The sequence below is a fragment of the Vombatus ursinus genome, unplaced genomic scaffold (assembly GCF_900497805.2).
Source record: "Vombatus ursinus unplaced genomic scaffold, bare-nosed wombat genome assembly UNPS02008996.1, whole genome shotgun sequence".
Classification (NCBI taxonomy): Eukaryota; Metazoa; Chordata; class Mammalia; order Diprotodontia; family Vombatidae; genus Vombatus; species Vombatus ursinus.
In genome coordinates, this window is record NW_020948774.1 from 12,809,186 (window position 1) to 12,835,477 (window position 26,292).

General features: G+C 37.6%; 1 protein-coding gene and 1 pseudogene across 4 annotated transcripts; both read left to right on the forward strand.

Annotated features, from left to right (window-relative positions):
- Window positions 1-1,170: 1,170 nt before the first annotated feature.
- Window positions 1,171-25,689, forward strand: LOC114034517 (zinc finger protein with KRAB and SCAN domains 3-like). Of its 4 annotated transcripts, none has more exons than XM_027850246.1 (7): window positions 1,171-1,628; window positions 2,898-3,385; window positions 3,702-3,852; window positions 4,678-4,760; window positions 5,802-5,928; window positions 6,660-7,289; window positions 25,611-25,689. In XM_027850246.1, exons 2-7 carry the CDS (start codon window positions 2,963-2,965, stop codon window positions 25,646-25,648), a joined length of 1,452 nt encoding a protein of 483 aa, XP_027706047.1. In that variant the 5' UTR covers window positions 1,171-1,628; window positions 2,898-2,962; the 3' UTR covers window positions 25,649-25,689. The 4 variants fall into 4 exon arrangements, with proteins under 4 accessions (XP_027706047.1, XP_027706048.1, XP_027706046.1 ...); XM_027850247.1 differs by lacking the exon at window positions 25,611-25,689 and adding an exon at window positions 17,602-17,715; XM_027850245.1 differs by lacking the exon at window positions 25,611-25,689 and adding an exon at window positions 14,287-14,619.
- On the forward strand, window positions 25,524-26,292 carry LOC114034518 (annotated as a pseudogene).

Below are 26,292 nucleotides of genomic sequence, written 5' to 3' on the forward strand. Positions count from 1 at the left end.
TATTTCCCACCAATATGGACGTCACTACTCTATCTTGGGGCAGCTAGGTGGAGCAGTGGATAGTATGTTGGACCTGGACTCAGGAAGACCCAGTTCAAATCTGGTCTCAGACACTTACTAGTTGTGTGACCCTGGGCAAGTCACTTAACATTGTTTGCCTCGGTTTCTTCATCTGTAAAGTGAGATGGAGAAGGAAATGGCAAACCATTCCAGTATCTTTGCCAAGAAAACCCCCCAAAAAGAGTCATGAAGAGTTGGACACAACTGAAAACAACTAAACAACACCCTCTCTTCCTTTTCATTTTCCAAACTTACGACATTCCTTACTATCTCTCTTTAATTGAAATTTCCTGCTCAGCCCATCTTCTTTGCCTTCCTCTTTGCTCCATCCCTTTCTTGCCAGTTGATGGAACCCTCTCCATTTTCCATTTTTTACTCTCAGTCATCCATTGATGGCCCAGCCCACTAACATTGGATAACCCTAAATCTCAGGTTGCTGTATCTCCACCCTTACTATGAACTCTGGCCATAAAACTTTCCCCTGCCATGTCATAACCACTTCTCCTCCTTAGTTTGGGTACCTTAATGGACTCTCCTCATCCTTTTTTGTGTAAGGTGATGCCACTACACACCTCTCTAAAAACCAGAGGAACACAGGATCATAGATTTGGAGCCAGAAGGGACCTCAGAGGCCATCTAGCCTACCTCCCTGTTTTGCATTTGAAGCAACTGAGGCATAAGGACATTAAGTGACTCTTCCACAGATACATGGGTAGTAAAAATATCAGAGGTAGAATTTGAATCCAGGTCCTTTGATTCCAAAGGAGGTTCCCGAAGCTGTAAGAAAGGAACACAGAGATGCTCTATCCATGTCCTCATGTACTGCAGTAAACCTGTTGCATTTTTTCATCACCTTTTGATATCACCAGTGGGTAACGGATGATCTATTTATTGTTTCAGCTAATCACTGGAGATTTGCAAGACTGTAACTAAAAGTCCTCACTGAAGAGCCCTATCTTCCAGCTAAATTTTTCTCATTTTCAGACTAAGGTATCTAAAATTCCCCACATCTCACAACCTGCGATCTAGCAGTTCACTATGGGGTGTGCTGTTGGAAATGTTTAACAACAATCTCTCCAGAAAAAAAAAAGTACGGAGGAGATTGTTCTAAGTTTAATCTGCATTATTAACACATTTTCTTCCATAATTTTCTTAAGTCTAGACAATTGGCAAATAAATCAAACAATTGGCAAATAAATCAAACCCTAAGTATCTGCCCATTTCCAGAGGTGTAAATGCTCACATTAAAAATTTAACAACTGGCTCGGGATCTAGCTCCAACACACTCCTGAATCAAGGACATTTTCCAGGTTCTTGTAGAGTTCCACGAAGGCACTCTCTGGGAGTAAGCCCTCAAGGGTTAATTTTGAGGTCAAGAATGAGAGAAAATCACCGAGACTAGGGTGCTAGCGTGGCCCGGAAGTGCCTGTGGTTCCCTCGCTTCGGCTCCGCCGAGCCTGCTCCGGGAGTTCCGCGTGTGGGTTTCTTTGGTCTTGGCCGCCGAGTGCTTCAACCTGGCGTTTCTTTCTTCATTCTTTAAGGCCGCACGGGAGCCTCAGGCTCTCCAGGTGAGAGGGGCGGAAGGGAAATACCCGGGGGGATTCTGGGGCTAGATCTGTGCGGCTTCCCATCGCCACAGCCAGCCCCAGGATCTGTATAGAGACCCGCAGAAGGACCGACCTGCGGTCAGAAAATGCAAAGAGGAAAGAAAAGACTCGGACTCTGGGGGAGGAAGGAGCTTTGCCGTCACACAGAGGCGCCTGGTGGGAGGGGTCGCTTCCGCCCCATGCCTAGCTGCATCGCCTTCTGTCCCCGGCGCCTCCTACGCCCTGGGCCCAGCTCCAGCCCCCGGCCACCTTCTCTGGGCTAGCGACTCAGGGCATGGTGGATGGAAACCTGGCTGGCAGGAATCCATCTTCCTGCGTCAGTGGAGGCGCCGAAGGAAGCTCAGGGGCTTTGCTGGGGACCTGTGTCCCAAAGCAGGTGCACCTTTTTTTTTTTTTTTTTTTGCCTGGAGGAGCCGCCGGGGGGCCCTCAGAGCCTTGTAGCCTGAAAAACTAGAAATGTTTTCCCGTTAACGTTTCCGTTAGCTCCTTGCTTGCTCTGGATAAATGTTTCTTCCTTATTTTCTTCATTTTCTTGGGGTTACATTACAATGGAAACTGATTATGTCAAGTCAGTCTTAGGTCTAAACTGTTCAGAAAAAGTACTTATTGACTTGCGCTTATTCATCTTGTAGCAGGGCAAGTGACTTAAATTACTACTCATAAATGATTTGAGGTGTAAGTAAAACACAAGAACTACCCTAAAGCTGTGTCCAGTTTAGTACTATACATGTCAAAGCTCACCTTTTATCGAGGCTGGGGATGGCTCTTTTCTAAAACTCTTCTTTTGACTTGTCCCTGGCCTTAAGCATGTAAACAATTTGTGCTATTCGTAATTTATATAGGTTGGCTTTCTCCTCTACCGTTATCCCAGATATTCTTGTCCGTTAAAAACAACTCTTCTTACATTCACACCAAGCATCATAGGTACAACTAATACATTACAACAGCGTCTGTTTCTTCAAGCCTAATCTTTGTCAGGATCCAGCTTCACTATGCCTTGTTCTTATCAACATAATTATAACAAAGGCTGCATCATTCATTCAGTCACTCATTCAGTCTTATTCCTCCTTAGGTCTGTATGTCATATTCCCTTTCATCCCATATCATCTTTCTCTACTGTAATGCAACTGTCAGTGCTTCCTTACTGCTGACTGGCCCTCCATTAACATGTACATAAAGTAGCTTTTAGCAGACTTTTTCATGAGTCTATAATGATTTCTCATTCTTCAGGAATTTCCTGAAAAAGCAAAAACCTCAGCAGGAGTGAGCCCCCCAATGAACTATTCTAACATAGAATGGCTACAGGATCCAGGGATGCTGCAGCCTTGGACAACCAGGCTCCTAAAGAACAGTTAGGACTTCTGGCAGTGAAGATGGAAGAAGAGGAAGAACGCGGCTGTGTACGGAAATCTAGTTTACACAGAAGCAGTCCCTCCACCTGGGAGATGTATAGGCATCGATTCAGGAATTTTTGCTACCAAGATACCCCGGGGCCTCGGGAGGCTCTGAGTCAGCTTAGGGAGCTTTGCTGCCAATGGCTGAGGCCAGAAAGTTGTACAAAAGAACAGATCCTGGAAATGCTGGTGCTGGAACAATTCTTGAGTATCCTACCTGAGGAGCTCCAGTCCTGGGTTCTGAACCATCATCCAGAGACTGGAGAGGAGGCAGTGAGTCTGTTGGAAGATTTGGAAAAAGAGTTTGATGAATCAGGACAGCAGGTAAAAAGGAAAAATGATTTGTTAGTAAAAGTGTTACTCTACTAGTTTATACCAATCTAGTTATATCAGCCCTCTGGGGAGAGGAAGGCAGATTAAAGGGGTAATTTCCAAGCCTGAAAGGGTGGGATATTAGTTTAGTGGTTGAGAAAAACTTGTTATAGTTATGTTTGTATTAAGGTCATATAATGAATTATGTCCCTCAGGCTGTTTCCTCCTGTCTCATTTTATGCCAGTGCTATTTTTTTCTGAAGTATTATTTCTAGGTCTCACAGTGATTCTCTCAGAAGCAAAAATGTACCTAATTGCTTGCCTCCAGGTCCCAGCCAGTATACAGGGAAAGGAAGGGCTTTGGAACAAGATGACTTCTGTGAGTTCAGCCCAGGAATCCCAATGGAGTATACAGCTCCAGCCTGTGGAGACCAAACTTAAGTGTGAATCTCAGGAACTCCACTCCCTCCAAGAGAGAGGTGAGTGTAAAGGTCCTCTGAGGTCTCCCAAAAATTGAAAAGAAGTACTCTTTTGATCAAGAGCTATTCCTAATAGAATAACAGAGACAATCACAAATACAGTTCTTTAAACTCATTGTCAATTTACTTTCAGTGTCTTTCAGAGATTTATTATATACACTGAGATGGTAGTGATATTTTTAAAAATTATTCTTTTATAAGTCTTAATAATAAAATAGACAAGAATTATGATGTGGACAATGTCAGTCAGAATTTTCTATTAGTCCTGATTTTGCAGTTTAACTGCCATGAAGTTAACCTAACTAACCTCTTATGCTCAGTGTAGGAATCATTGGGTGTATTTTCCATGCAGCTTCTAATAAAAACACCCCTTCCTCCTCCCATAGTTGAAGAGACTCCCTGAAAAATGAACATTCTAGGGTATCTCCTTCCATAAGGCATTTATAGTGTAATTTGATTATTGCATGTTATTATAATCTGTTATTACATGTCTGTGGTGATTATGTGGCAGCTACCTGGAAGATATTCTTTTTTTCCTATTTCCTTCCCCAGATTCCATACCATCCTTAAGGCCACTTCTAGAAAGCACCTGTGTTGTCACACACTAGGTATATAACAGATAAAGTAAATGAAATATGTGTGTTTGTTTTAGGCCTTAAGAATGACAGGAATAGAAATTGGGCTTTTGGGTATATAGTCTACAATTTTGAATATACCATATGGATATAGATATTTAATGTATAGATTAAAGATTCCTATTTCCATAGTGAGGGGATGCTGCATGGCAAATCTGGTCTCAATCAAGACTCCTTTCTTTTTCCATAGCTCTCCAAGTTCCTGCCTACTTCCCAAAAGGGAGCTATAAAGACCTGGAAACTGCAGTTGTGCTTCCCACTCCGAGGCTTCAGGTGAACTACTGCCCCAGATGTCCTCACAGGGACCCCAGGGCTGCTGCCTAATTATGGTCTTGTCTCCTTCCTTTCTTCTAGAACTTGTTCAGTAAACTCCCTGCAAGGAAACTTAGCCCAAGTTCTTTGGCCCTGATGAAAGACCCATTCAGATTTAGACTATAGATGCCCAGACTTCTTAATCACTATCTTTCTTAAACTCTAAACCAAATAGTCTTACATTAATAGTCTTAGATACCTTTCTTTTTTCTTTTAGTTTATACCTATATTGGGCTTCTAGGTGGTTTAGTGGAGAGTGCCAGACCTGGAGTTAGGAAGACTCATCTTCCTGAGTTCAAATCTGGCTTAGGCAAGTCACCTAACCCTATTTTACTTCAGTTTCCTCATCTGTAAAATGATCTGGAGAAGGAAATGGCAAACCACTCCAGTGTCTTTGCCAACGAAACTCCAAATGGGGTAATTAAGAGTCAGACATGATCAAAAATGACCAAACAACAACAACAACAGCAACAATACTGGGCTTAAAAATATTCAATTGAACAAGTATCTTTTATATATCCTTTAAATTCTGGGTTACACAAGAGGTTCTTTCTCTTTTGTCCATATCTGTACCCTTATCTTCATACTTGATCTTTTCCATCTTTCCTGGGCTGTTATTTAATTCTATGATGTTTTCTATATTAAATTCTTTACTTAGGTTTGTTCCTGTTTTTTTTTTAATCTAATTTTCTTTGTGTTTCTTCAGATCTCCACAGTTCTTATTGTTACAATACTTTGTTTTCTAAATCCTTTGCAGTATATTATTTCATTGTGTAGATGGAAATACTTATTCTAGATATTTATTGTTTGTGATGAGATCACGTCTTACTCATTCCCTTCCTTTAAAGACTATTGATTTTGTTTTCTTTGTAAAGATGATTATTCTGCTCTTTGGTAAAGTACTTGTAGTTTTATTTCTAAGCTTGTTTTCCTTCATAGCATTCTCAGTAGATCTCAGCAATGGAACAGTAGAAATTGACTGGAGATTTCCTTTTATTTCAGGGGTTGCTAAAGATGGAAGATAAAGCTTTGTCTCTAACCCCTGATGAGTGGGGGCACCTGGAGCCATCTGAAATGAACCCCTGTAGAGGTGACCATCAAGAGAATTATGGGTACATGGTCTCCTTGGGTAAGAACTTATAGAGAATTAGTCTTTATTTAGACTTTGTTCCTCAACTTGCATCATTGTTAGAAACTATGAGGCCTTCTATGAGTTAAATTATGAATTTCTCACTTGTAGAGACCATTACAGAAGAGAGCTTCTAATGTCTGAGGGCCCAGATCAAAGTACTCACTATAGGGGTAAGACATAGATGGATGATCTAGAAAAGGGGACTACTGTCTTTCTCCAGTCCTTATTAGCTCTTTATATTTATTCTTTGCATATGCCCTAGGATCTCCATTCCTTATTACTTTGTATAGTGCGAAATATGTTTTTATAGTTGACCAGGCTCTGTCATACCTAAGCTTCTTATCTAGTATTCTGCTTAGTCTCTCAGTTGCATCATCAGCCTCAAGATGGAATGATACAGAAAGATACAACCTGTGTATTCTTAGCGAATATTAAAGATCTATATCTTCACAGATTTTTTCTTATTATTATAGTAGCTCACATCTATTTCACATCCTAGCACCACAGCTCACATTTACAAAACACCTTCACAAGACTCTGTGAGGGGTAGTATAAGTATTATTATCCTTATTTTATGTATGAAGGAACTTGAGGTTTAGGAAGAGTAACACAGAAATCAGGTGGCAAAGATGTTATGCAAATCTAGTTTAAGATGAAGGCTCTTACTTCTATAGAACACTGCCTCTGGCATGCCGTATTAACATTTGATGATGTCTTTATTGTTTCAGATAGTGAACTCAGGATGGATATCAGAGAATCGGTTAAAAAACAAGAACTTCCTGAGGAATTGCACCCATCTTGCCAATTTAGTGGAGAAATTTCCAGGGTTCTAGAGGGTGGAGAGTCTTGTGAACAAGAAATCAGGTTAGAAAAAAAACAGAGAAACACTATTGGAAGAAGACAGTATAAATGTGATGAATGTGGGAAGTGTTTTGCTCAAAGTTCAGGTTTGAGTAAGCACAGGAGAATCCACACTGGTGAAAAACCTTATGAGTGTGATACATGTGGGAAAGCCTTCATTGGGAGTTCAGCCCTTGTTATACACCAGAGAATCCACACTGGAGAAAAACCTTATGAGTGTGAAGAATGTGGGAAAGCCTTCAGTCACAGTTCAGATCTTATTAAACATCAGAGAATCCACACAGGGGAGAAACCCTATGAATGTGATGACTGTGGGAAAACTTTCAGTCAGAGCTGCAGCCTTCTTGAACATCACAGAATCCATACTGGGGAGAAACCTTATCAATGTAGTAAATGTGGAAAAGCTTTCAGGCGGAGTTCACATCTTCTCAGACATCAGAGAATCCACATTGGTAATAGATTTTTTCATGATCCTGAGCAAAGGGAGGCCTGTGAAGGTAAGGAAGAGGTAGAAACACAATGGGGAAATCTTAAAGGACAAGAGCTATATAAATGTTTGGCATGTGAGAAGAATTTTACTGGGTTCACAGCTTTTGTTGAACATCAGAGAATCCATGCAGGGGAAAAACCTTAGTGTAATGAGTGTGGAAGAGCTTTTAATCAGAATTCCTACTTTATTAAACATCAAAGAAGTCACAAAAGACAAAAACCTCTATCAGTGTAACAAGTTTAGTAAACACTGGAGTTGAAGTATTTTGAAATGCTACCTCAGAGTGTCTGTAATTATAGAATCAGAATTCAAAGGACCTCAGAGGCCATATACTTGAACAAAAATCTCTTCTACAAAATACCTGACCAGTGGCCATCCAGATTTTGCTTAAAGATTTCAAGTGATGAGAACCAACTACCTCCTTTTGTTTTTGTTTTTGGTTTTTTTTTTAGTGAGGCGATCGGAGTTAAGTGACTTACCCAAGGTCACACAGCTAGTACATGTCAAGTGTTTGGTCTGAGGCTGGATTTGAACTCAGGTCCTCCTGACTTCAGGGCTGATGCTCTATCCACTGCGCCACCTAGCTGCCCCTGACTACCTCCTTTTGGATAGCTCTTATAGATAGTTTTTCCTTTTGCTAAGGCTTTAGCTTAGCAAATCCACCTCTTTGCAACTTCTACTCATGGATATACTTGTGGACCAAGTAGAACAAGTCTGATTCCTTTTCCATGAAAAAGCTTTTCAAATACTTAGAAAGCTGTATCTTTTCTTCTCAAGGCTAAACCCCTACTTCCTTCAGATGACCATCGTATGGAATGATCTTCACCATTTTGGTTGCCCTCTTGACACTGTAGTTCAGGGATAGGGAACCTGCAGCCTCCAGGCCATATGGGGCCCTGTAGGTCCTCAAGTGTGGCCCTTTGACTGAATCCATACTTCCCAGAACAAATCCCCTTAATAAAAGGATTTATCCTGGGAAGTTTGGATTCAAAGGGCCACACTTACCTAGAGGGCCACATGTGGCCTCAAGGCCACAAGTTCCTCACCCCTGATCTAGCTTATCAATGATTTTCCTAAAATGTAGTGCCTATGACTGAGCGCAATATGTCAGATGTGATTTAACCAAGGCAGAGTACAGTAGGAACATCTGCTCTCTGGACTCTATGCCTTTCTAAATGTAGCCTAAGTTTATGTTAACATTTATTACATTGTCTCATTGAACTTGAAACCTACCACATCCCCCAGATATTTTTTTTTATACAAACTAGCATGCCTTCCCAATCTTGTACTTGTGAAAGTGATTTTTGAACATTTATTCCAACTCTGCTTCATCTCACTAGAACTGGCCAACTGTAAAATCTCTCAAGGTTTGTTGAGATCCTAACTTGTTCATCATTGTGTTAGCAATCCCTTCCGTCTCTGCTTTATCTATTAATCTGATAGGCATTCATTAGATCTAGAAGAGACATTAGAGGTCACTTAGTCGAACCTTCTCTTTTTGTAAATGAAAAAACTTGAGACTTGGACATGTTAAGGTTCCAGGTCACGCAGGTAGTAAGTAGCAAAACTGGTATTTGAGCAGAACTAGATTTTTCTGACTACATATCCAGCACACTTTCTATTGTGCATTCTGTCTAACCTTTTCTTCAAGTCACTGATACACATATTAAACAACACAGGACCAAGCACAGATTCCTGGGGCTCACTATCAGATACTACTTTCAATGAATTCTTAACTTGTGGTCTTTGAACTTAAAAAATAATTGGTAACTAGTTAAGCATAATTTTTTTGTAATCCTATATATTTTATTTATGCATTTAAATACATTATTCTGAGAAGAGGTCCATAGGCTTCACTAGACTGTCAATGGAGTCTGTGATACAAAAAAAGTTAAAAATCTCTCATCTAGTTCTCATCTCTCCATCTTGTCTAAAAGAGTTTTGTGAGAGTCAGATGTTCTGCTCTTCTACAGTATTTTTCAGATCTAGGCTAGTGACGCTGTGTCCACTTCCCCCAAAGGACATAGGTTTCTTTCATAGTTCAGTTTTTAAAAATCAATTTTGTTGATATCCTTTGTTTTTATACTGTACTGTATCCCTTCAACCATTCCCTCCCAGAAAAACATACCTTATATTAAAGAATTTTTAAAAAGAAGAAAAATTTAGCCAATCTGACATAGAAAAAGTCTGATATTATATGTAATATCTATGTGGGTGATCCCCCACTCCTATGTCTTCTTATATCTTTTTTCTTTGGGAGCAATTTTTTTCATTTTCAGTTGTTTTCTTTCCATTTTGTATTGTTGTAGTCATTATGAAAGTTTTCCTGGTCATTTCTTATAGCATAGAAATATTCTATTACATTCATGTACCTAAATTCCTTTAGCCATTCAATGGACATCTACTTTATTACCCGTTATTTGCTAGCACAAAAGGTGTTGCTATAAGTATTTTGGTATATATGGGGCCTTTCTTTTTATCATTGACATTATTGGGAAGTGGAATCTCTGAGTCAAAAGGTATGAACATATTCATCACTTTTTTCATGTAATTCCAAGCTGGTTTCCAGAATAGTTACAATTCCCAGCTCCACCAAAAAAATGTATTACTGTGCCTATTTTTCCACATCCCCTCCAACACTAACCATTCTTCTCTTTTATCATCTTTGTCCATTTCCTGGGTATGAGGGAAAGGGACTTAAAGGTTGTTTTGATTTGCTTTTCTCTTACCATTAGAAATTTGAGGGTATTCTTTCACATGATTGTTAATAGTTTGCAATTTTTCTCTCTTTTTCATATATTTTGACCTCCAGTATATTGGGGAGTGGCTTTCTGTCATATATTTGTGTTAATTCTCTATATAATTTGGCTATTACACCCATACCCAAGATATTTCATTCAAATTTTTCCCTTGGTTAACTGCACCCCTTCTTACCCTGGTTACATTTGTTTTATTTGTGAAAAAGCTTCAAATATATGCAATTTGAAATTAACTTTTATAATCACCTTTATACCTTGTTTGGTTAAGAAAGATATGTGATTTGCTTCTCTCCTGATTTTTTATATTTCATATTCAATTGCATATGCATTTTTACCTTTTTGTGGTATATTATGTAATATGTTGGTGTAAACCCAATTTCTGCCACTACTCCAGTTAATTCTTATCAAATAGGAAATTCTTTTCTAGAAATTTATGTTTTCAAGTTTTATGAGTTTGAGTTCAGTTCAAATTTCTGAGTTCAATTATTTCTGATTCTTCTTTGTATAGTCTGTTTCATTGATCTAGTTTTCTGTTTCTTAACCAGTACAGAATACTTTTGATGAATTCTGCTTTGTAACGTAGAATGATGTTTGCAAGTGCTATTCTTTCTTTACTCCAAATGTATCTCTTTGTTTCCGTTGATGTTCTAGATCTTTGGTTTCTCTAAATAATGTTTTTATTATTATTTTGTCTAGCTCTACAGAGTATCCCTTTTGTAGGCTGGTTTAGTATAGGCACTGAATCTGCAAATTACTACTGTAGCATTGTCTATTTTATTGTATTAACATAGCCTAGTGATGAATACTGAATATCCTTTTAATTATTTAAGTTCTACATTTTTTGAGTAGCATTTTATAATTGTATCTATCGAGGTATTGAATTGCTTTAGTAGATTGACTTCTAGTATTTTGTGCATTTTGTAGTTATTTTATTTTTTAAGATATTTTCTTCAGTATTTTTTGGGTCTCCTTTAGCAAGCTATTGACTCGTTTTTCATGATTTTCTTGCATCGTTCTCATTTCTCTTCCCAGTTTTTTCTCTACTTCTCTTACTTGCTTTTCAAAATCTCTTTTAAGCTCTTCCATGGCCTGAGAACAATTCGTATTTTTCTTGGAGGCTTTGGATGTAGGAGCTTTGACTTTGTTGTCTTCTTTTAGTTGTAGGTTTTGATCTTCTTTGTCACCAAAGTAAGATTCTATAGTCTGATTTTTTCTGCTGTTTGCTCATGTTCCCAGACAATTACTTGACTTTTTAACTCTTTGTTAAGGTAGGGCTCTACTTCCAGTGTGGAGGGTGTGCTGTCCCAAGCTTCAGGGGTTTTGTGCAGCTGTTTTCAGAGATACTTCTAGGGACCTGTAAATTTTCAGTTATTCTAAGGTGGTATGATCAAAGGAGAGATGTTTACTCCTTTCCTGGCCTGTGCTCTGGTCTATGAGTGACCACAAGCACTCTTTTCTGCCTTGGAGCTGTGAGGAGAATTCCCTCTCCACCACTGTCACAAGCTCCACCACACCAGTGCTTCTTCTCACCCCAGGACCAACACCCAGGACGGTGACCCAGATCCAAGCATGGGCAAAGCAAGAGAATCCTGCCTCAGCTTCAGCAAAGAGTTCCCTGCAAACCCCCTCTGATCACCTGCTCGATCCCCCCACTCTCTGTGGGTCGAGAGCTCCAGAGGCCGTGACTTGAGTCTGAGCCAGGGCTGGGGCCAGATGGAGCTCCTCTCTCCTCTTTCTTTATGTTTATTCAGTTGATTTTGTTCTCTTAACTTATTGCCATAGCGAACATTTCTAGAATTACTTTTTTTTTTTTTTTTTTGGTGAGGCAATTGGGGTTAAGTAACTTGCCCAGAGTCACACAGCTAGTGAGTGTTATGTGTCTGAGGCCAGATTTGAACTCAGGTCCTCCTGGCTCCAGGGCTGGTGCTCTATCCACTGCTCCACCCAGCTGCCCCTCGAGCTCCTCTCTCATCCAGGTTCAACAGACTTTTCCTACTGACCTTCTAAGTTGTCTTTGGTATTTGTGTTGAGAAGTCTGGAAACCACCACAACTGCCAGTCACTCAGTCTCCAGAGGCCTGCTCCAGGTTCACTGAGGTCCCGTCATTGCCTGCATGGCCCATGCTGAACTGTTCTTGTCTTCTAGCTAGGTGCAACAGACCTTTCCCATCAAACATCCAGGTCATCTTGGGCTGGAAATTTGTTTCACTCTCTTTCTGTGGGTTCCGTTGCTCTTGAATTTGTTTAGAGTCATTTTTTACAGGTTTTTGGAGGGGTTTGGCGGAGAGCTCAAGCAAGTCACTGTTTTTACTGTGCCATCTTGGCTCTGCCTCTGTAGTTATTTTTAAGTGGGACTTTGCCTTTCTGGTATTACTTCCTGGAGTTTGTTATTGTAATATGGAAATGCCATTGATTTTTGTTGGTTTATATTGTAGCCTGTACCTTTACTGAAGCTATCCTTGTTTTTTTATTTGCTGATTCCTTATATCATCAAAAAATAGGGATAGTCTAATCTTTTCTTTACCTATCTTTATTTTTTTCATTTCTTTCTATTGTATTATTGCTACCACTAGCATTTCTAGAACTCTTATCAAATAACAGAAGGAATAAAGGACATCCTTTCTTTACTTCTGTATTTATTGAGAAAGCTTCTAGTGTTTCCCATTACATATAATGCATATTTGGTGTTGGATAGTTTTTTTAAATCATATTTTCAAAATCCTATACCTGTTATTTATAGGGTTTTTTTTTTAGCATAAATGAGTGTTGAACTTTGTCAAAAACTTTTTCTCCCTCTGTTGACATAAACATGGTTTGTTTTAATGAAGACATGCTGGTTCTTTTAAATCACTACTTCCTTTTCTAAATGTTCATTTAGAAATACAGTAATGTGTTCAAACTCACTTGGAAGTCAGGTTACATTCTCTTTACTTTTTTTGAAAATCAGGATATTTCCCCATCTCTAGTTTTGTGGTACCTCTTTGATTCTGCATGGTCCAGTCACATCTGCTACTTCTTTAAGTACCTTGGGATATAGTTCATCTTAGGTCTGGCAACTACAATACATCAAGGATATTTTCTTCCTATCTTCCTGCTTGTCTTGGGTATCAACTCCCTATTGACCATTTTTGTGTCCTGTAGTCCAAATATCATCCTGTATCAGGACTTCTTAAACTTTTTCCACTTGAGATCCCTTTTTGAGTTTCAGCAGCATTCCTTGGTATTATGTAGCCTGAAGGTAGGCGCAGTGCAAAGTGCACAGTTTAAGAAGTGATGTTCTACGTGACAGAGAAAACAAATGCATTCTACATTGATAGAGAAAATAAATGCAAAATAAGTGTGCCAGTAAGCATTTCACTTCTTGCAAAAAAACTTTTCAATAACTTCCTTATAAAGTCCAGTATCCCCATTTGTAGTCATATATTTAATATTCTATAATTAATTTTTTCCTTATACTGTTTCTTAAATTCAATTTTATTTTTATTTTTAGTTCCAAATTCTCTCTCTCCACCTCTACCCCAATTATTAAGAAGACAAGAAATACAGTACCTCGTATATATGTGAAATCATGCAAAACATACTAACACATTAACCATGTTCAGGGGTGATGGTGGGTACAAAATCAAGGGAAAAAATATGCTTCAACCAGTCTCTCAGTCCATTGCATTTTTCATCATGAGTTTTTGGAATTCTAATGGTTCATTGTATTCATCAGAATTGCCAAGTCTTTGTTCTGGTTCTGCTCATTTCACTGTGCATCAATTCACATAAGTCTTCCTGGATTTCCTTTCACTGTTTCTTAAGGCAGAAAACTTTATTCACATTAAAGGAGCACTGATTGGGCCAGTTATTACTGATAAACACTGTTAGACTGTCTGTAATAGTTTACAACCTAATTTTCTTTTCCCTGCTTTTAGCACTACTCCCTCTTGAATCACAGAGAGGGTAATATTAATTCTTCTACTCCAATAAAGGGCTATTCTTCCTGAGATTATGCCTCCTATGCTTCAGACTGTCTCCAGTCCAGAAAGTAAGATGTATCAGCAGATGATCATTCATTTAATACCAACATTACAAATGGTTACAACCTTATGCTTTGAGTCTTCCATTTAGTGCTAATTCCAAATCCTTTATGTTATAACAACATCTCTTTGTGTAACAATGGCCAATAATTTAGCAATGAGATCTTTTTATTTTCCTTTTTGATTATCAGTTTCTTATAATCCCTGTTTTGTTTCCTTCAAAGGTGAATTCTTATTTTTCAATCAAGTATATATGAAGAACCTGCTGTATGTAGAATCATGTAGTAGACACTGAACAAAAGAAATCAAAGATACATTATCTGCCTTTTATGAACTTACTGGGTTTTTATGCATGAAACTTTCTTAAGGAAACAAACCATGTGTTTTGATGGCAATGCTATTTGATGGCAGTTGGCCCATACTAATAGTAGTAGTAACTCACCTATCTAGCTGATTATTTAAGGGTTTTAAAACACTTTCCTCCCAACAGCTCTGTGTTTTGTTTTGTTTTGCTTTGTTTTGTTTTTGTCTAGGCAATGGGGTTAAGTGACTTGCCCAGGGTCACATAGCTAGTAAGTATTATGTGTTTGAGGCTGGATTTCAACTCAGGTCCTCCTGAGTCCAGGGCGGTGCTCTATCTACTGTACCACCTAGCTGCCCCTTCCAACAGCTTTGTGTTATGAGTGAAATTCAACAAAAGTAAACTGAGGTACATTGTGACCAGTCAGAATAATAGTTTGTTAGCAGGGTCTCAACCTGGTAGTAAAGTAGGTCAGTGGCTGTCTCAGGTAAATCAAAGACCCCCAGAAGAAGGACAACTTCCTTTTATAGTTTTGGGGGAGTATAGAACGAAAAATAGGACTTCTTAGGCAGGGAACAAGTTATAATTGCTTACAAGAGTTCAACATCATGAATGGTGAAATCAATATAATTGGTTACAGAGTTGAGGCATGGGAAACAATATGATTAGTTAGAAATTGGGAATGAGGGACTATCAACAACCCCCTTATTCCCTTTTGTGACTAAGAAATGTTTATTGTTTGAGTGAGTTCAACTGCAAGGTCAGAGACAGTGCACCAGACTTCTATAGATAGCAAACCAGACATCCTTGAAGGATAGCTTGGTGGTATAAAGATACTAGACCAGACTCCTTGGTGTCCACCTGCCTTCCTCGAAAATAGCAGATTTACTTGAGGCAAAAATGGAACAGTGATTAGCAAGAGAACTCAATTTCTAGACATAGCTCATTACAAGCCAGTTGAATTTTCCTGAATTAAGTCCAGAGATAAAGAACTATGACTTAGGCAGTTAAGGACAAAATCAATTAATTGCGAATAGCATCAATAAATAATATAGAATCAATTTAATTTTCTCAGTTGTAAAGTAGCTAGTACAGGTATTATTAACCTCATTTTATAAATGAATAAATAAGGATTAAACAGGTGAGTATTGGAACCAGACTTCAGTTCAACATACATTTATAATGTACTTATTGTGCGCAGTTCATTATGCCTAGCACTGGTAGCCTTTATTCTTCTGGTTAAAATAAACTGTCCAGTGAACAATGAATAATCCTGCTGGTTTTTGCAAACAATAGAGCCGTCACAATGTTGTATTTTTACAATTATTGGTATAAATGGGTTTAAATTGTAACTTTGGCTCCCAGTAGAGGACTTTTGAATGTTTTTTAAGATTACTAATTACTGAGGCAGCATTATGTAACATAATTTGAATTCAGAGTTCCTACCTCGTGATATTAGGCTAGTCACTTAAACCTCTCTAGTCCTCATTTTCTTTATCTGTTAAATGAGAGAGGGTAGAATAAATGGTTTCTAAAGTTCTGCAAGCTCTGAACCCATAATCTTGTTTCTATCAAGTCAGAGCAAAGAGTTAAAAGAAGCAGTCAGGAGCTTTTAGCCGAGGTTATGGTAGAGGAGAATAACTCAGCATTTGCTTATCTGCCCCTAATTAGCACTTTTCTGTAACCTGGGTTTGTGACCCAAGCTGGTTTCAAAAACCTGGACCTCTGGGTATCAGTAAAGGACAAATGCCTTCCTTTCTTCCTTTATGTTCCAGGCCCCTCCAAGCTCTTTGGGAGAAGTCAAGTGAGGCTTCTTTCGCTGGACCAAGGGAACCTGAAAGGGTGAAGCTTAGTAATAAAAATTATCTTTCGTTGAGGGTTATCTTCTCTAACCCTTTCATAAACAACTTTCTATATATTTCTTTGGGCAGTCAGGTGGTACAGTGGTTAAGCTGCTGGACCTGGAGTCAGAAAGACTCATCTTCCTGAGTTAAAATCTGGCTTCAGACTTACTAGATGTGTGATCCCGTGTAATCCTATTTTGCCTTAGTTTCCCTTGTCTGTAAAATGAGCTGGAGAAGGAAATGGCAAGCCACTCCACTGAGTGCCAAGAAAACCCCAAATGGGATCACAAAGAATCGGACGTGACTGAAATGACTGAACAACAACAAATATTCCTTGAATAAAATTTCAGGATCTTTAATGGGATAAAGGAAGTAGGAAGTATTAGGCATCTAGTGTCACCTCAAAACAATTACAGACTCAAAGTTACAAAGCAATATATTGTAACATTGCTTTGTAACCTTTGAGTCTGTAATTGTTTTGAGGTGAGAATTAAAAAATACCTCAGGTACAACTTCATCCAGGTATGTCGGTTTTTCCTGCTATGTCAACTGCCACATATATTGTGCCTTGCATTCATTTTATTTTTACTATTTCTTGTACAGGTACTTTGTCTCCATCATTATATAAGTTCCTTGAGGTTATAAATCATGTCTTTTCTGCACCCCCTTTGTGACCCTTAGCACAATGTTAAGAGATAGTAGTGCTCAATAAATTTTGTTTAAAACTCATTTGGAAAGTATGAGCTAGGTGTGGTCATTCAATAAACATTTATTAAGCTCCTACTATGTGCCAGGTACTATAATCCCAACTACTAGGAAAGCTGAGGCTAGTGGATCACTTGAGCTCTGAGTTCTGAGATACATTGTGCTAAGCCAATTGGATGCCATCTCTAAGTTTGATACGAATATGAAAATACTTTGAAGTGGGAGGTCGCCAAGCTGTCTAAGGATGGGCAAGTCAGCCCAGTCAAAAATGAGCAAGTTAAAGCTCCCATGATAATCAGTAACGGGATCAGACCCATGAGTGGCCTGATTGTACTTGTACAATCCATGTTGGGTAAGATAGGGAGAGCCAGCCTTGAACAAAATAAAACAGGACAACAACAAACCCCAAACTAAACCAAAATAAAAATAAAAAAAAATTTAAGAAAAGAAGAGGGGTTTATTATGCAAGCAAATTCAATAAACCTTAATATGGTTTTAAATTCACAGATTTCTTCATATAAGGATTAAACATGAAGTTTCTGGACATAAGAATACAATACTATTCTGGTAGCCTTCTGAATTATTTTGGGTATTAAGTGAATTTCTTTCCTAGAGAAAATTTTGGACTGTAGCTCAGTTGTATTGCCAGAAGTTATGATTTTGATATGGGGTTCTTAATCTTCCCCAAGGGTCTTCAGGTCTAGGGAATGTCTGAGACTGGAGGAGAAAATCTCTTCTGAGAACTGTTTTCAGAGAGAAGGAAGTCATCCTTTGAACCCATTGCCCTTTGAAGGACAAACTATCTACCAGCAGTCTCCCTTACGATGTCACTCCTTGTACCTTGATTTTAAAGTGGAAAAAGGATGAAATAAGTGAATTATAGCTTAAAGAGAAACACAAAATAAAAGTTAAAATTGTTGAAACTTATACTTTGTTTCTTTGACACTGACTTTCCTAGTGGGTTTGACCTTTCTGACCTCTCCTACCCTTCTTGACTCTTTATCACTAAATCTATGGTCCTAAGACCCTTTGTTCACACTGTTCCCGTTCCCTGGGATACCTTTTCCCTATACCCCACCTCTACTTAGATCTTCCTGTCCAATGCCCAATCATCCTCAAGCCCCAGATTCAGTGCTGCCTCCTTTTGTGAAGCATTCCCTGATCTCCCTAGATGGAAATACCTCCATATTTGTGTAATATTTTGAAAATATCTCATTGTTTCACTCTATCTTTTCTACCTTGGTCCTTAAGTCAGGATCATGTTTTATGTGTGCCCAAGAAAGCCTAGCACAGTAAGTAACACATAATAGACTTGAAGATTTATGTTGGAAAAGAAAAAGACTTCTTCATCCCAAATTTCCACTTGTTGAAGTCCTTCAGGACTGAGTTCAGGTGCCACTTCTTCCTTGAAGCTAAAAACTGTTCCTCCAGTCTTGAATTTCTTGTGACCTTCATTAGCTTTTTATTGTACTTAATATTGTATATCATATCTCCTCTGCTAGGCTGTAAACTCCTTGATAACGTGGATTGTCAAGTTTTTTTTCCTTTTTTTTTTTTAATACCTGCTGCCTTGCTGAGTGCCTTGAACATAATAGAATAGGCTTAATATTTGTTGAATTGAAGATAAGATCAGCAAAGGTCAAATGAAGCCATTCAAACCAAAAGAAGCTAAAATCTGCCATTAGTTGCTTTCAGAACACGAACTTAGAGTTTTAGCTCTCTAATGAGTACTTTCTAAGAGGCCTAGGAAAATAGTATCTAGCCATAGTGCAAATTTTTCTCATGTTGAGGAGTCACATTGCCAATCAAACCCATGTATGCGTAGTTATGTAATTTATACTAGCCCTAGCATTCCCTCAAAGCGATAAATATAGACAGACAATCTTTTTGTGACACAAAAAGTTGGTGGATGGGGATTTCCCTAATAAAAAAGAGGGAGGCTAAAGAAGTTCCCATGTTATAAAATGAAAGACTGAAAACCTTCAACAAGTGATAGGAATTGGATAATGATTGATTGCCTCAAAGACATTCTAAATAGTTCTTACTGTTTTCAAGAGACAGTGGGTAGTAATGCCTTCAATAGTGCCCACATACCACCAATTCCAATGGCCTTCATACCTTGTGTTTTTTTACCTCTTTGTAACTTTTAACCCTTCTTCCAGGTATGTCTTTTCTCCAGTAGTTATCATATTCCTGGCTCTCCTACCTCTACTACTACTACTCCACTAGTTTCTCATACTCTCCGGCTTCTTAATGTGGGTGTTTCCCATAGGTTTCCCCTTGGTTCTACTCTCTCTCTCAATACTATGTCTGCTGTCAATATCTTTCACTTCCAGTTTTAACTACCACCTCTATTCAAATAACTCTTAAAGCTCTTCTCCTAACCTCTCTTCTGAGCTCCACATGTTTAACTACCAATAGGATATTTTCATTAGTATGGTCCATCATTTCAACCTCTACATGCCCCAAACAGCTCATTATCTTTCACCATAACTTTTCTTCTTCACTATTTTCACATACTGCTGAATAGAGCTGGAGAAACAAAACCATGCTGACCAAGATGGGATCAAGATTGCAGAGTAAAGGCAGGGACTCACCTGAGCTCTCCCAAATTCTTCTACAAACAACTTTTAAAAAAACCACCTCAAAATGAATTCTAGAGCAACAAAACCAACAAAAGGACAGGGTGAAACAATTTTCCAGCCCAAGACAACTTAGAAGGTTGACAGGAAAGATCTATCTCACTGGAGTGAGAAGGACTGCAGTCCAGCACAGGCCATGACCAAGCAAGCCAGTAGCCAACTGGGCCCCAGGAAGTTAGCCACAGGCCCTGGGGGTGACTGAATTAGCAATGGCTACTTCTGGAGCTCCCAGCCCACATATGGTAAGGGGGCCAGATAACTTGTCCAAAGGAGATTACTCAGCACAATTTGCTGGCACTGGGTGCAGGACTCTATTGTATTGCCTGTACAGGGATCCAGGTCACAGTCTTAGGAAGAGAAGGAGCACTAGCACACTAGAGTTTGAAGCTGCAGGAAAATGGGGACTCTGGTTACAATTCCATGGTGGAAAAGAGTGCTTGTGGTTGCTTATAGATGAGAGCACAGAGGAGAAAAGCAGTGACCACACCTCTCCTTAGATCATACCACCTTAAGGGAACTGAAAACTTACAGTTCTCCAGGATTAGCTTTAAAAGTAGCAGCACAAAAAAATCTGAAGTTTGGAACACTGTCCCCTCCACCCTGGGAGCAAAGCCCAACTTTAATATAAAGTTAAAAGTTAAGAAATAGGCTGGAAAAATTAAAAAAAAAAAAGATCTTGTCCATAGAAAGTTACTATGGTGACAGGGAAGCTGAAAACACAAACTCAGAAGAAGACAACAATGTCAAAATGGCTACATGCAAAGCCTCAAAGAAAAACATGAATTAGAAACTACATCTTACTAAAAGGTGCCATAGACAATGAAGTAATAACAATACTAAACAAATATGCACCAAATGGTATAGCGTCCAGATTCTTAGAGGAGAAGTTAAGGGAGTTACAAGAAGAAATAGACAGCAAAACTATACTAGTGGGGGGTCCTCAACCTCCCCCTCTCAGAACTAGATAAGTCTAACCACAAAATAAACAAGAAAGAAGTTAAGAAGGTGAATAGAATTTTATAAAAGTTAGATATGGTAGACCTCTGGAGAAAACTGAATGGGGATAGAAAGGAATATACCTTTTTCTCAGTGTACATGGTATCTACACAAAATTGATCATGTATTAGGTCATAAAAATCTCACAGTCCAATGCAGAAAGGCAGAAATACTAAATGCATCCTTTTCAGATCATGATGCAATAAAAATTGCGTGTAATAAAGGGCCATGGAAAGTCACACTAAAAATTAATTGGAAACTAATCTAATCCTAAAGAATGAGTGGGTCAAACAACAAATCATAGAAATAATCAATAACTTCTTTCAAGAGAATGAGAATAATGAGACAACATACCAGAACTTATGGGATGCAGCCAAAGCAGTTCATAGGGAAAGTTTTATATCTCTAAATGCTTACATGAATAAAATAGAGCAAGAGGAGATCAATGAATTGGGCATGCAACTAAAAAAGCTGGAAAAAGAACAAATTTTAAATCCCCAATTAAATACTAAATTAGAAATTCTGAAGATCAAAGGAGAAATGAAAAAAATTGAAAGTAAGAAAACTACTGAACTAATAAATAAAACTAAGAGCTGGTTTTATGGAAAAAACAACAAAGCAGATAAACCTTTGATTAATTTGATGTTTTAAAAAAGAAGAAAACCAAATCTTTTGTATCGAAAATAAAAAGTGAATGCACCACCAATGAAAAGGAAATTAAAGCAATAATTAGGAACTATTTTGCCCAAGAGTATGCCAATAAATCTGAAAATCTATTTTTTTTTTTGGTGAGGCAATCAGGGTTAAGTGACTTGCCCAGGATCACACAGCTAGTAAGTGTCAAGTGTCTGAGCCCAGATTTGAACTCAGGTCGTCCTGACTACAAGGCCAGAACTCTATCCACTATACCATCTAGCTGCCCCTAAATCTAACAATCTAAGTGAAATGGATGAATATTTACAAAAATACAAATTGCCCAGATTAACAGAAGAGGAAATAAAATACTTAACCCCATTTTATTTTTTTATTTTTTCTTTCTTTTTATTTAGTACCTTATTTTTCCTCAGTAACATGTAAAAGCAATTTTTAACATTCTTTTAAAACTTTGAGTTCCAAATTACGTCCTTTCCTCCCTCCCCACCCGCATTGAGAAGGCAAGCAATTTGATATAGGTTATACCTGTGTAGTCATGCAAAACATGTCCATAATAGTCATGTTGTGAAAGAAAAGACAGACCCCCCCCCCAAAAAAAAACCTCAAGAAAAATAAAGTAAAAAAGTATGCTTCAATCTGTTTAACCCCAATTTAGGAAAAGAAATGGAAGAAGCCATCAATAAACTCCCTAAGAAAAAATCTGTAGGGCCAGATTTAAAGAATTAAAGAACAATTAATTCCAATACTATATAAACTACTTGAAAAAATAGGCAAAGAAGGAATCCTACCAAAGTCCTTTTATGACACAAATATGGTGCTAATACCTAAACCAGGAAAAGCCAAATCAAAGAAAGAAAATCATAGGCCAATTTCCCTAATGAATATTGATGCAAAAATTTTAAATAAAATATTAGCAAAGAGATTACAGCAAATTATCACTAAGATAACACACTATGACCAGGTGGGATTTATACCAGGAATTCAAAGTTGGCTCAATATTAGGAAAACCATCAGCATAATTGAACATATCAATAACAAAACTAATAATGATATGATTATATCAATAGGTGTAGAAAAAGCTTTTGACAAAATAAAACACCCATTCCTATTAAAAACACTAGTGAGTATAGGAATAAATGAAGTTTTCCTTAAAGTGATAAGCAGTATCTATCTAAAGCCATCAGCAAGCATTATCTGTAATAGGTATAAGCTAGAAGCATTCCCAATAAGATCAGGTGTGAAACAAGGATGCCCATTATCACCAGTATTAAATATTGTAATAAAAATGTTAACTTTAGCAATAAGGGAAGAAAAAGAAATTGAAGGTATTGAGGAAACAAAACTATTGCTCTTTGCAGATGATATGATAGTATACTTAGAGAATCCTAGAGAATCAAGTGAAAAACTACTTGAAACAATTAACAACTTTACCAAAGTTGCAGGATATAAAATAAACCCACACAAATCATCAACATTTTTATATATTACCAACAAAGCTCAGCAATAAGAGATAGAAAGAGAAATTTTATTTAAAATAACTGTAGACAATATGAAATATTTGTGAATCTACCTGCCAAGACAAAAACAGGAACCGTATGAACACAATTATAAAACACTTCTCATATAAATAAAGTCAGATCTAAATAATTGGAAAAATATCAATTGCTCATGGCCAAAATAATATAGCAAAAATGACAATTCTACTTAAATTAATTTACTTATTCAGTATCACACCAAACTACTAAAATTATTTTATAAAGCTAGAAAAATTAATAACAAGATTCATCTGTAAGAACAAAAGGTCAAGAATATCAAGGGAATTAATGAAAGAAAATGCAAAAGAAGGTGGTTCTGCTGTATCAGATCTAAAAATGTATTATAAAGCAGCAATCATCAAAACTATTTGGTTCTGGCTAAGAAATAGAGTGGTGAATCAATGGAATAAGTTAGGTACCCAAGACACAGTAATAAATGGCTATGGTAATCTACTGTTTGATAAACCCAAAGACTCCAGCTTCTGGGATAAGAACACACTATTTGACAAAAACTTCTGGGAAAACTGGAAAACAATAGGACACAAACCAGGTATAAACCAAATTATCACACCATATACTAGATAAGGTCAAAAGATAAGGTCAAAATGGGTACATGATTTAGATGTAAAGGATGACAACATAAGCAAATTAGAAGAGTGAGAAATAGTCTACTTGTCAGATCTATGGAGAGGGCAAGAACTCACGACCAAACAAGATATAAAGAGCATTTCAAAATATAAAATAGTTTTGATTATGTTAAATTAAAAAGGTTTTGTACAAACAAAACCAATGCAACCAAAATTAGAAGGAAAGTAGAAAGCTGGGAAACAATGTAGCAAGTAAAGACCTCATTTTTCAAATATATAGAGAATTAAGTCAGATTTATAAGAATACAAGCCATTCCTCAAGTGATAAATAGTCAAAGAATATGAATAGGTAGTTTTCAGATGAAGAAATCAAAGCTCTCTATAGGGATATGAAGAAGTGCTTGAAATCATTTTTGATTAGAGAAATGCAAATTAAAACAACTCTGAGATACCACCTCACACCTATTAGATTGGCTAATATGATATGACAAAAAAAGGAAAATGATTAACATTAGAGAGGATGAGGGAAAATTGGGACACTAATGCATTATTGGTGGAGTTGTGAACTGATACAACCATTCTAGAGAGCAATTTGGAATTATCCCCAAAGGACAACCAAACTGTGTATACCCTTTGATCCAGCAATACCACGAGTAGGTCTGTATTGCAAAGAGATCATAAAAAAGGGGGGAAAACCTATATGTGCAAAAATATTTATAGCAGCCATTTTGTGGTGGCAAAATACTGGAAATTGAGGGGATGCTCATTAATTGGGGCATTTCCAAGGGAAAACACTCTGGTAGAAGCTAGGTACAGACCAAAATCTCATACCAAATACAAAGATAAGCTCCAAATGGGCACATAACTAGACACTAAGGGTAACATCATAAGCAAATTAGAGGCACATAAAAGAAAATACCTGTCAGATCTATAGATAGGAGATGAGTCATGACAAAACAAGAAATAGGTTCACAGGAATTAAAATGGACAATTTCAACTGTGTAAAATTGAAAAGTATTTACATAAACAAAGAAAAGCAGGAAATTGGAAAGAAATCTTTGTATAAAATCTGTCTGATAAAGGTCTTATTTCTCAAATATCTAGAAAACTGAGTCAAATTTACAAGAATAAGAATCTTTACCTAATTGATAATTGGTCAAAGGATATGCATAGGCATTTTCAGAAGAAGAAATCCAAGTTATCAATAGTAATATGAAAAAATACTCCAAATTGCTATTGATTGGAGGAAGGCGAATTAAAATGACTCTAAAGTACTATTTCACACCCATCAGATAGATTTTTATTGAAAAGACAGTTTAATACACTAATCATGTACTCGCTAATTCTTCTCCAGGCTAAATCAATTAATTCAACTCATCCTCATACAAAATAAACATTCTTGTCCTCTTTATACTTTCCAGCTTTAACTTCCTAAAAGATAGTGTTCAGAATTACAACATGTATATCCATTTTTCCATTTGACGACAAACTCTGAAGTTCATGTGATAATATAGACATGATAATATGATAATGTAGGTTGCAAAGAGCCATATAACCATGCGGGTTAGAAGAAGACACTTAGACATACCTAATGTCAAAAAGAAGAAACTCTGATTGCCACAGCCAATCCAAGAAATAGTTTTTGTTCCAGAATAACATCTTAGGGACTATGGCAAAAGTTAAGATCAAATCAATTAGGAATAGCTGATTGAGTAGGGTGTACATAGAGATATGGAGTCGAGAATCCTCCCAGATTAAAATAATGAATACATTTCCTATAAAAGCAATTACGTTGATCAGGAGAAGGATAGAAATTAAGATGCCAGAAAGTCTAAACTCAGGGAAGAGTCTCAGGAGAATGAAATCTTCCATTGAAATCTCATTCCCTCCCCTCATGATTCCACCTGAAAAATAGTTGAGTATAACAAGGGAATAAACAGCCTGAGGGTTATATTTGTTGACAATTCATAAAACATTTGTTATTTCCTTTGGTTGTTCCAATCTTTCCATTTATGCCTTAGAGTTAGCATAACACTAAGACAATATCATCACAAAGATTTCTCTACTTGTTCATTGATGGTTAGAAATTATAGCACTCTTTTATTTTCTGGCTCATGGGTAGTCAGTCACTAATGGCAGAGAATCTGAAGCGTGAAAGCTTTTTAGGTGACTCTTTGATGGGCCCCCAGCCGTCAACATGCCACAGAACAAATACATAGAGTTACCCCCAAAATGGTACGGATACTGCTTGGATTACCGTGATTTCTCATGATTTCCTTTTCAGGAGAAAGAAGGAAAGCTGAGAGACTCATGAATGTTTAAAGAAAGCAAAGAAAATGACTGGTCTAAAGGCCAAACTCTACTATGAACAGCATCTTGCTGAGAAGATTCAGATGAAAAAGACTATCAAGATGCATGAAAAGAGAAATATCAAGCGAAAGAATGATGAAAGAACTCCCCAAGGAGCAGTGCCTACATATCTGCTGGACAGAGAGAGACAATCCTGAGCCAAAGTCCTTTGCAACATGATTAAACAGAAATGAAAAGAGAAAGCTGGTAAATGGGAAGTGCCCTTGCCAAAAGTTCATGCCCAAGGAGAAACAGAAGTGTTGAAGGTTATTCATACAGGAAAGAGAAAGAAGACTTGGAAGAGAATAATTACTAAAGTCTGCTTTGTTGGGGATAGCTTTACTAGGCCAATTGGTTTATGTTTTAAGAAGGTTCATGTAACTCATCCTGAACTTAAAACCATGTTTTGTCTACCCATGCTTGGTGTGAAGAAGAATCATTCCTCTTCACTATATACAACTTTGGGTGTTATTACCAAAGGGACTATCACTGAAGTGAATGTGAGTGAGCTGGGCCTTATGACATAAGAAGGCAAAGTTATCTGGGGAAAATATGCACAACAATTACCAACAATGTGGAAAATGATGGCTGCAATAAATGCTGTCTTGCTTGTTTGA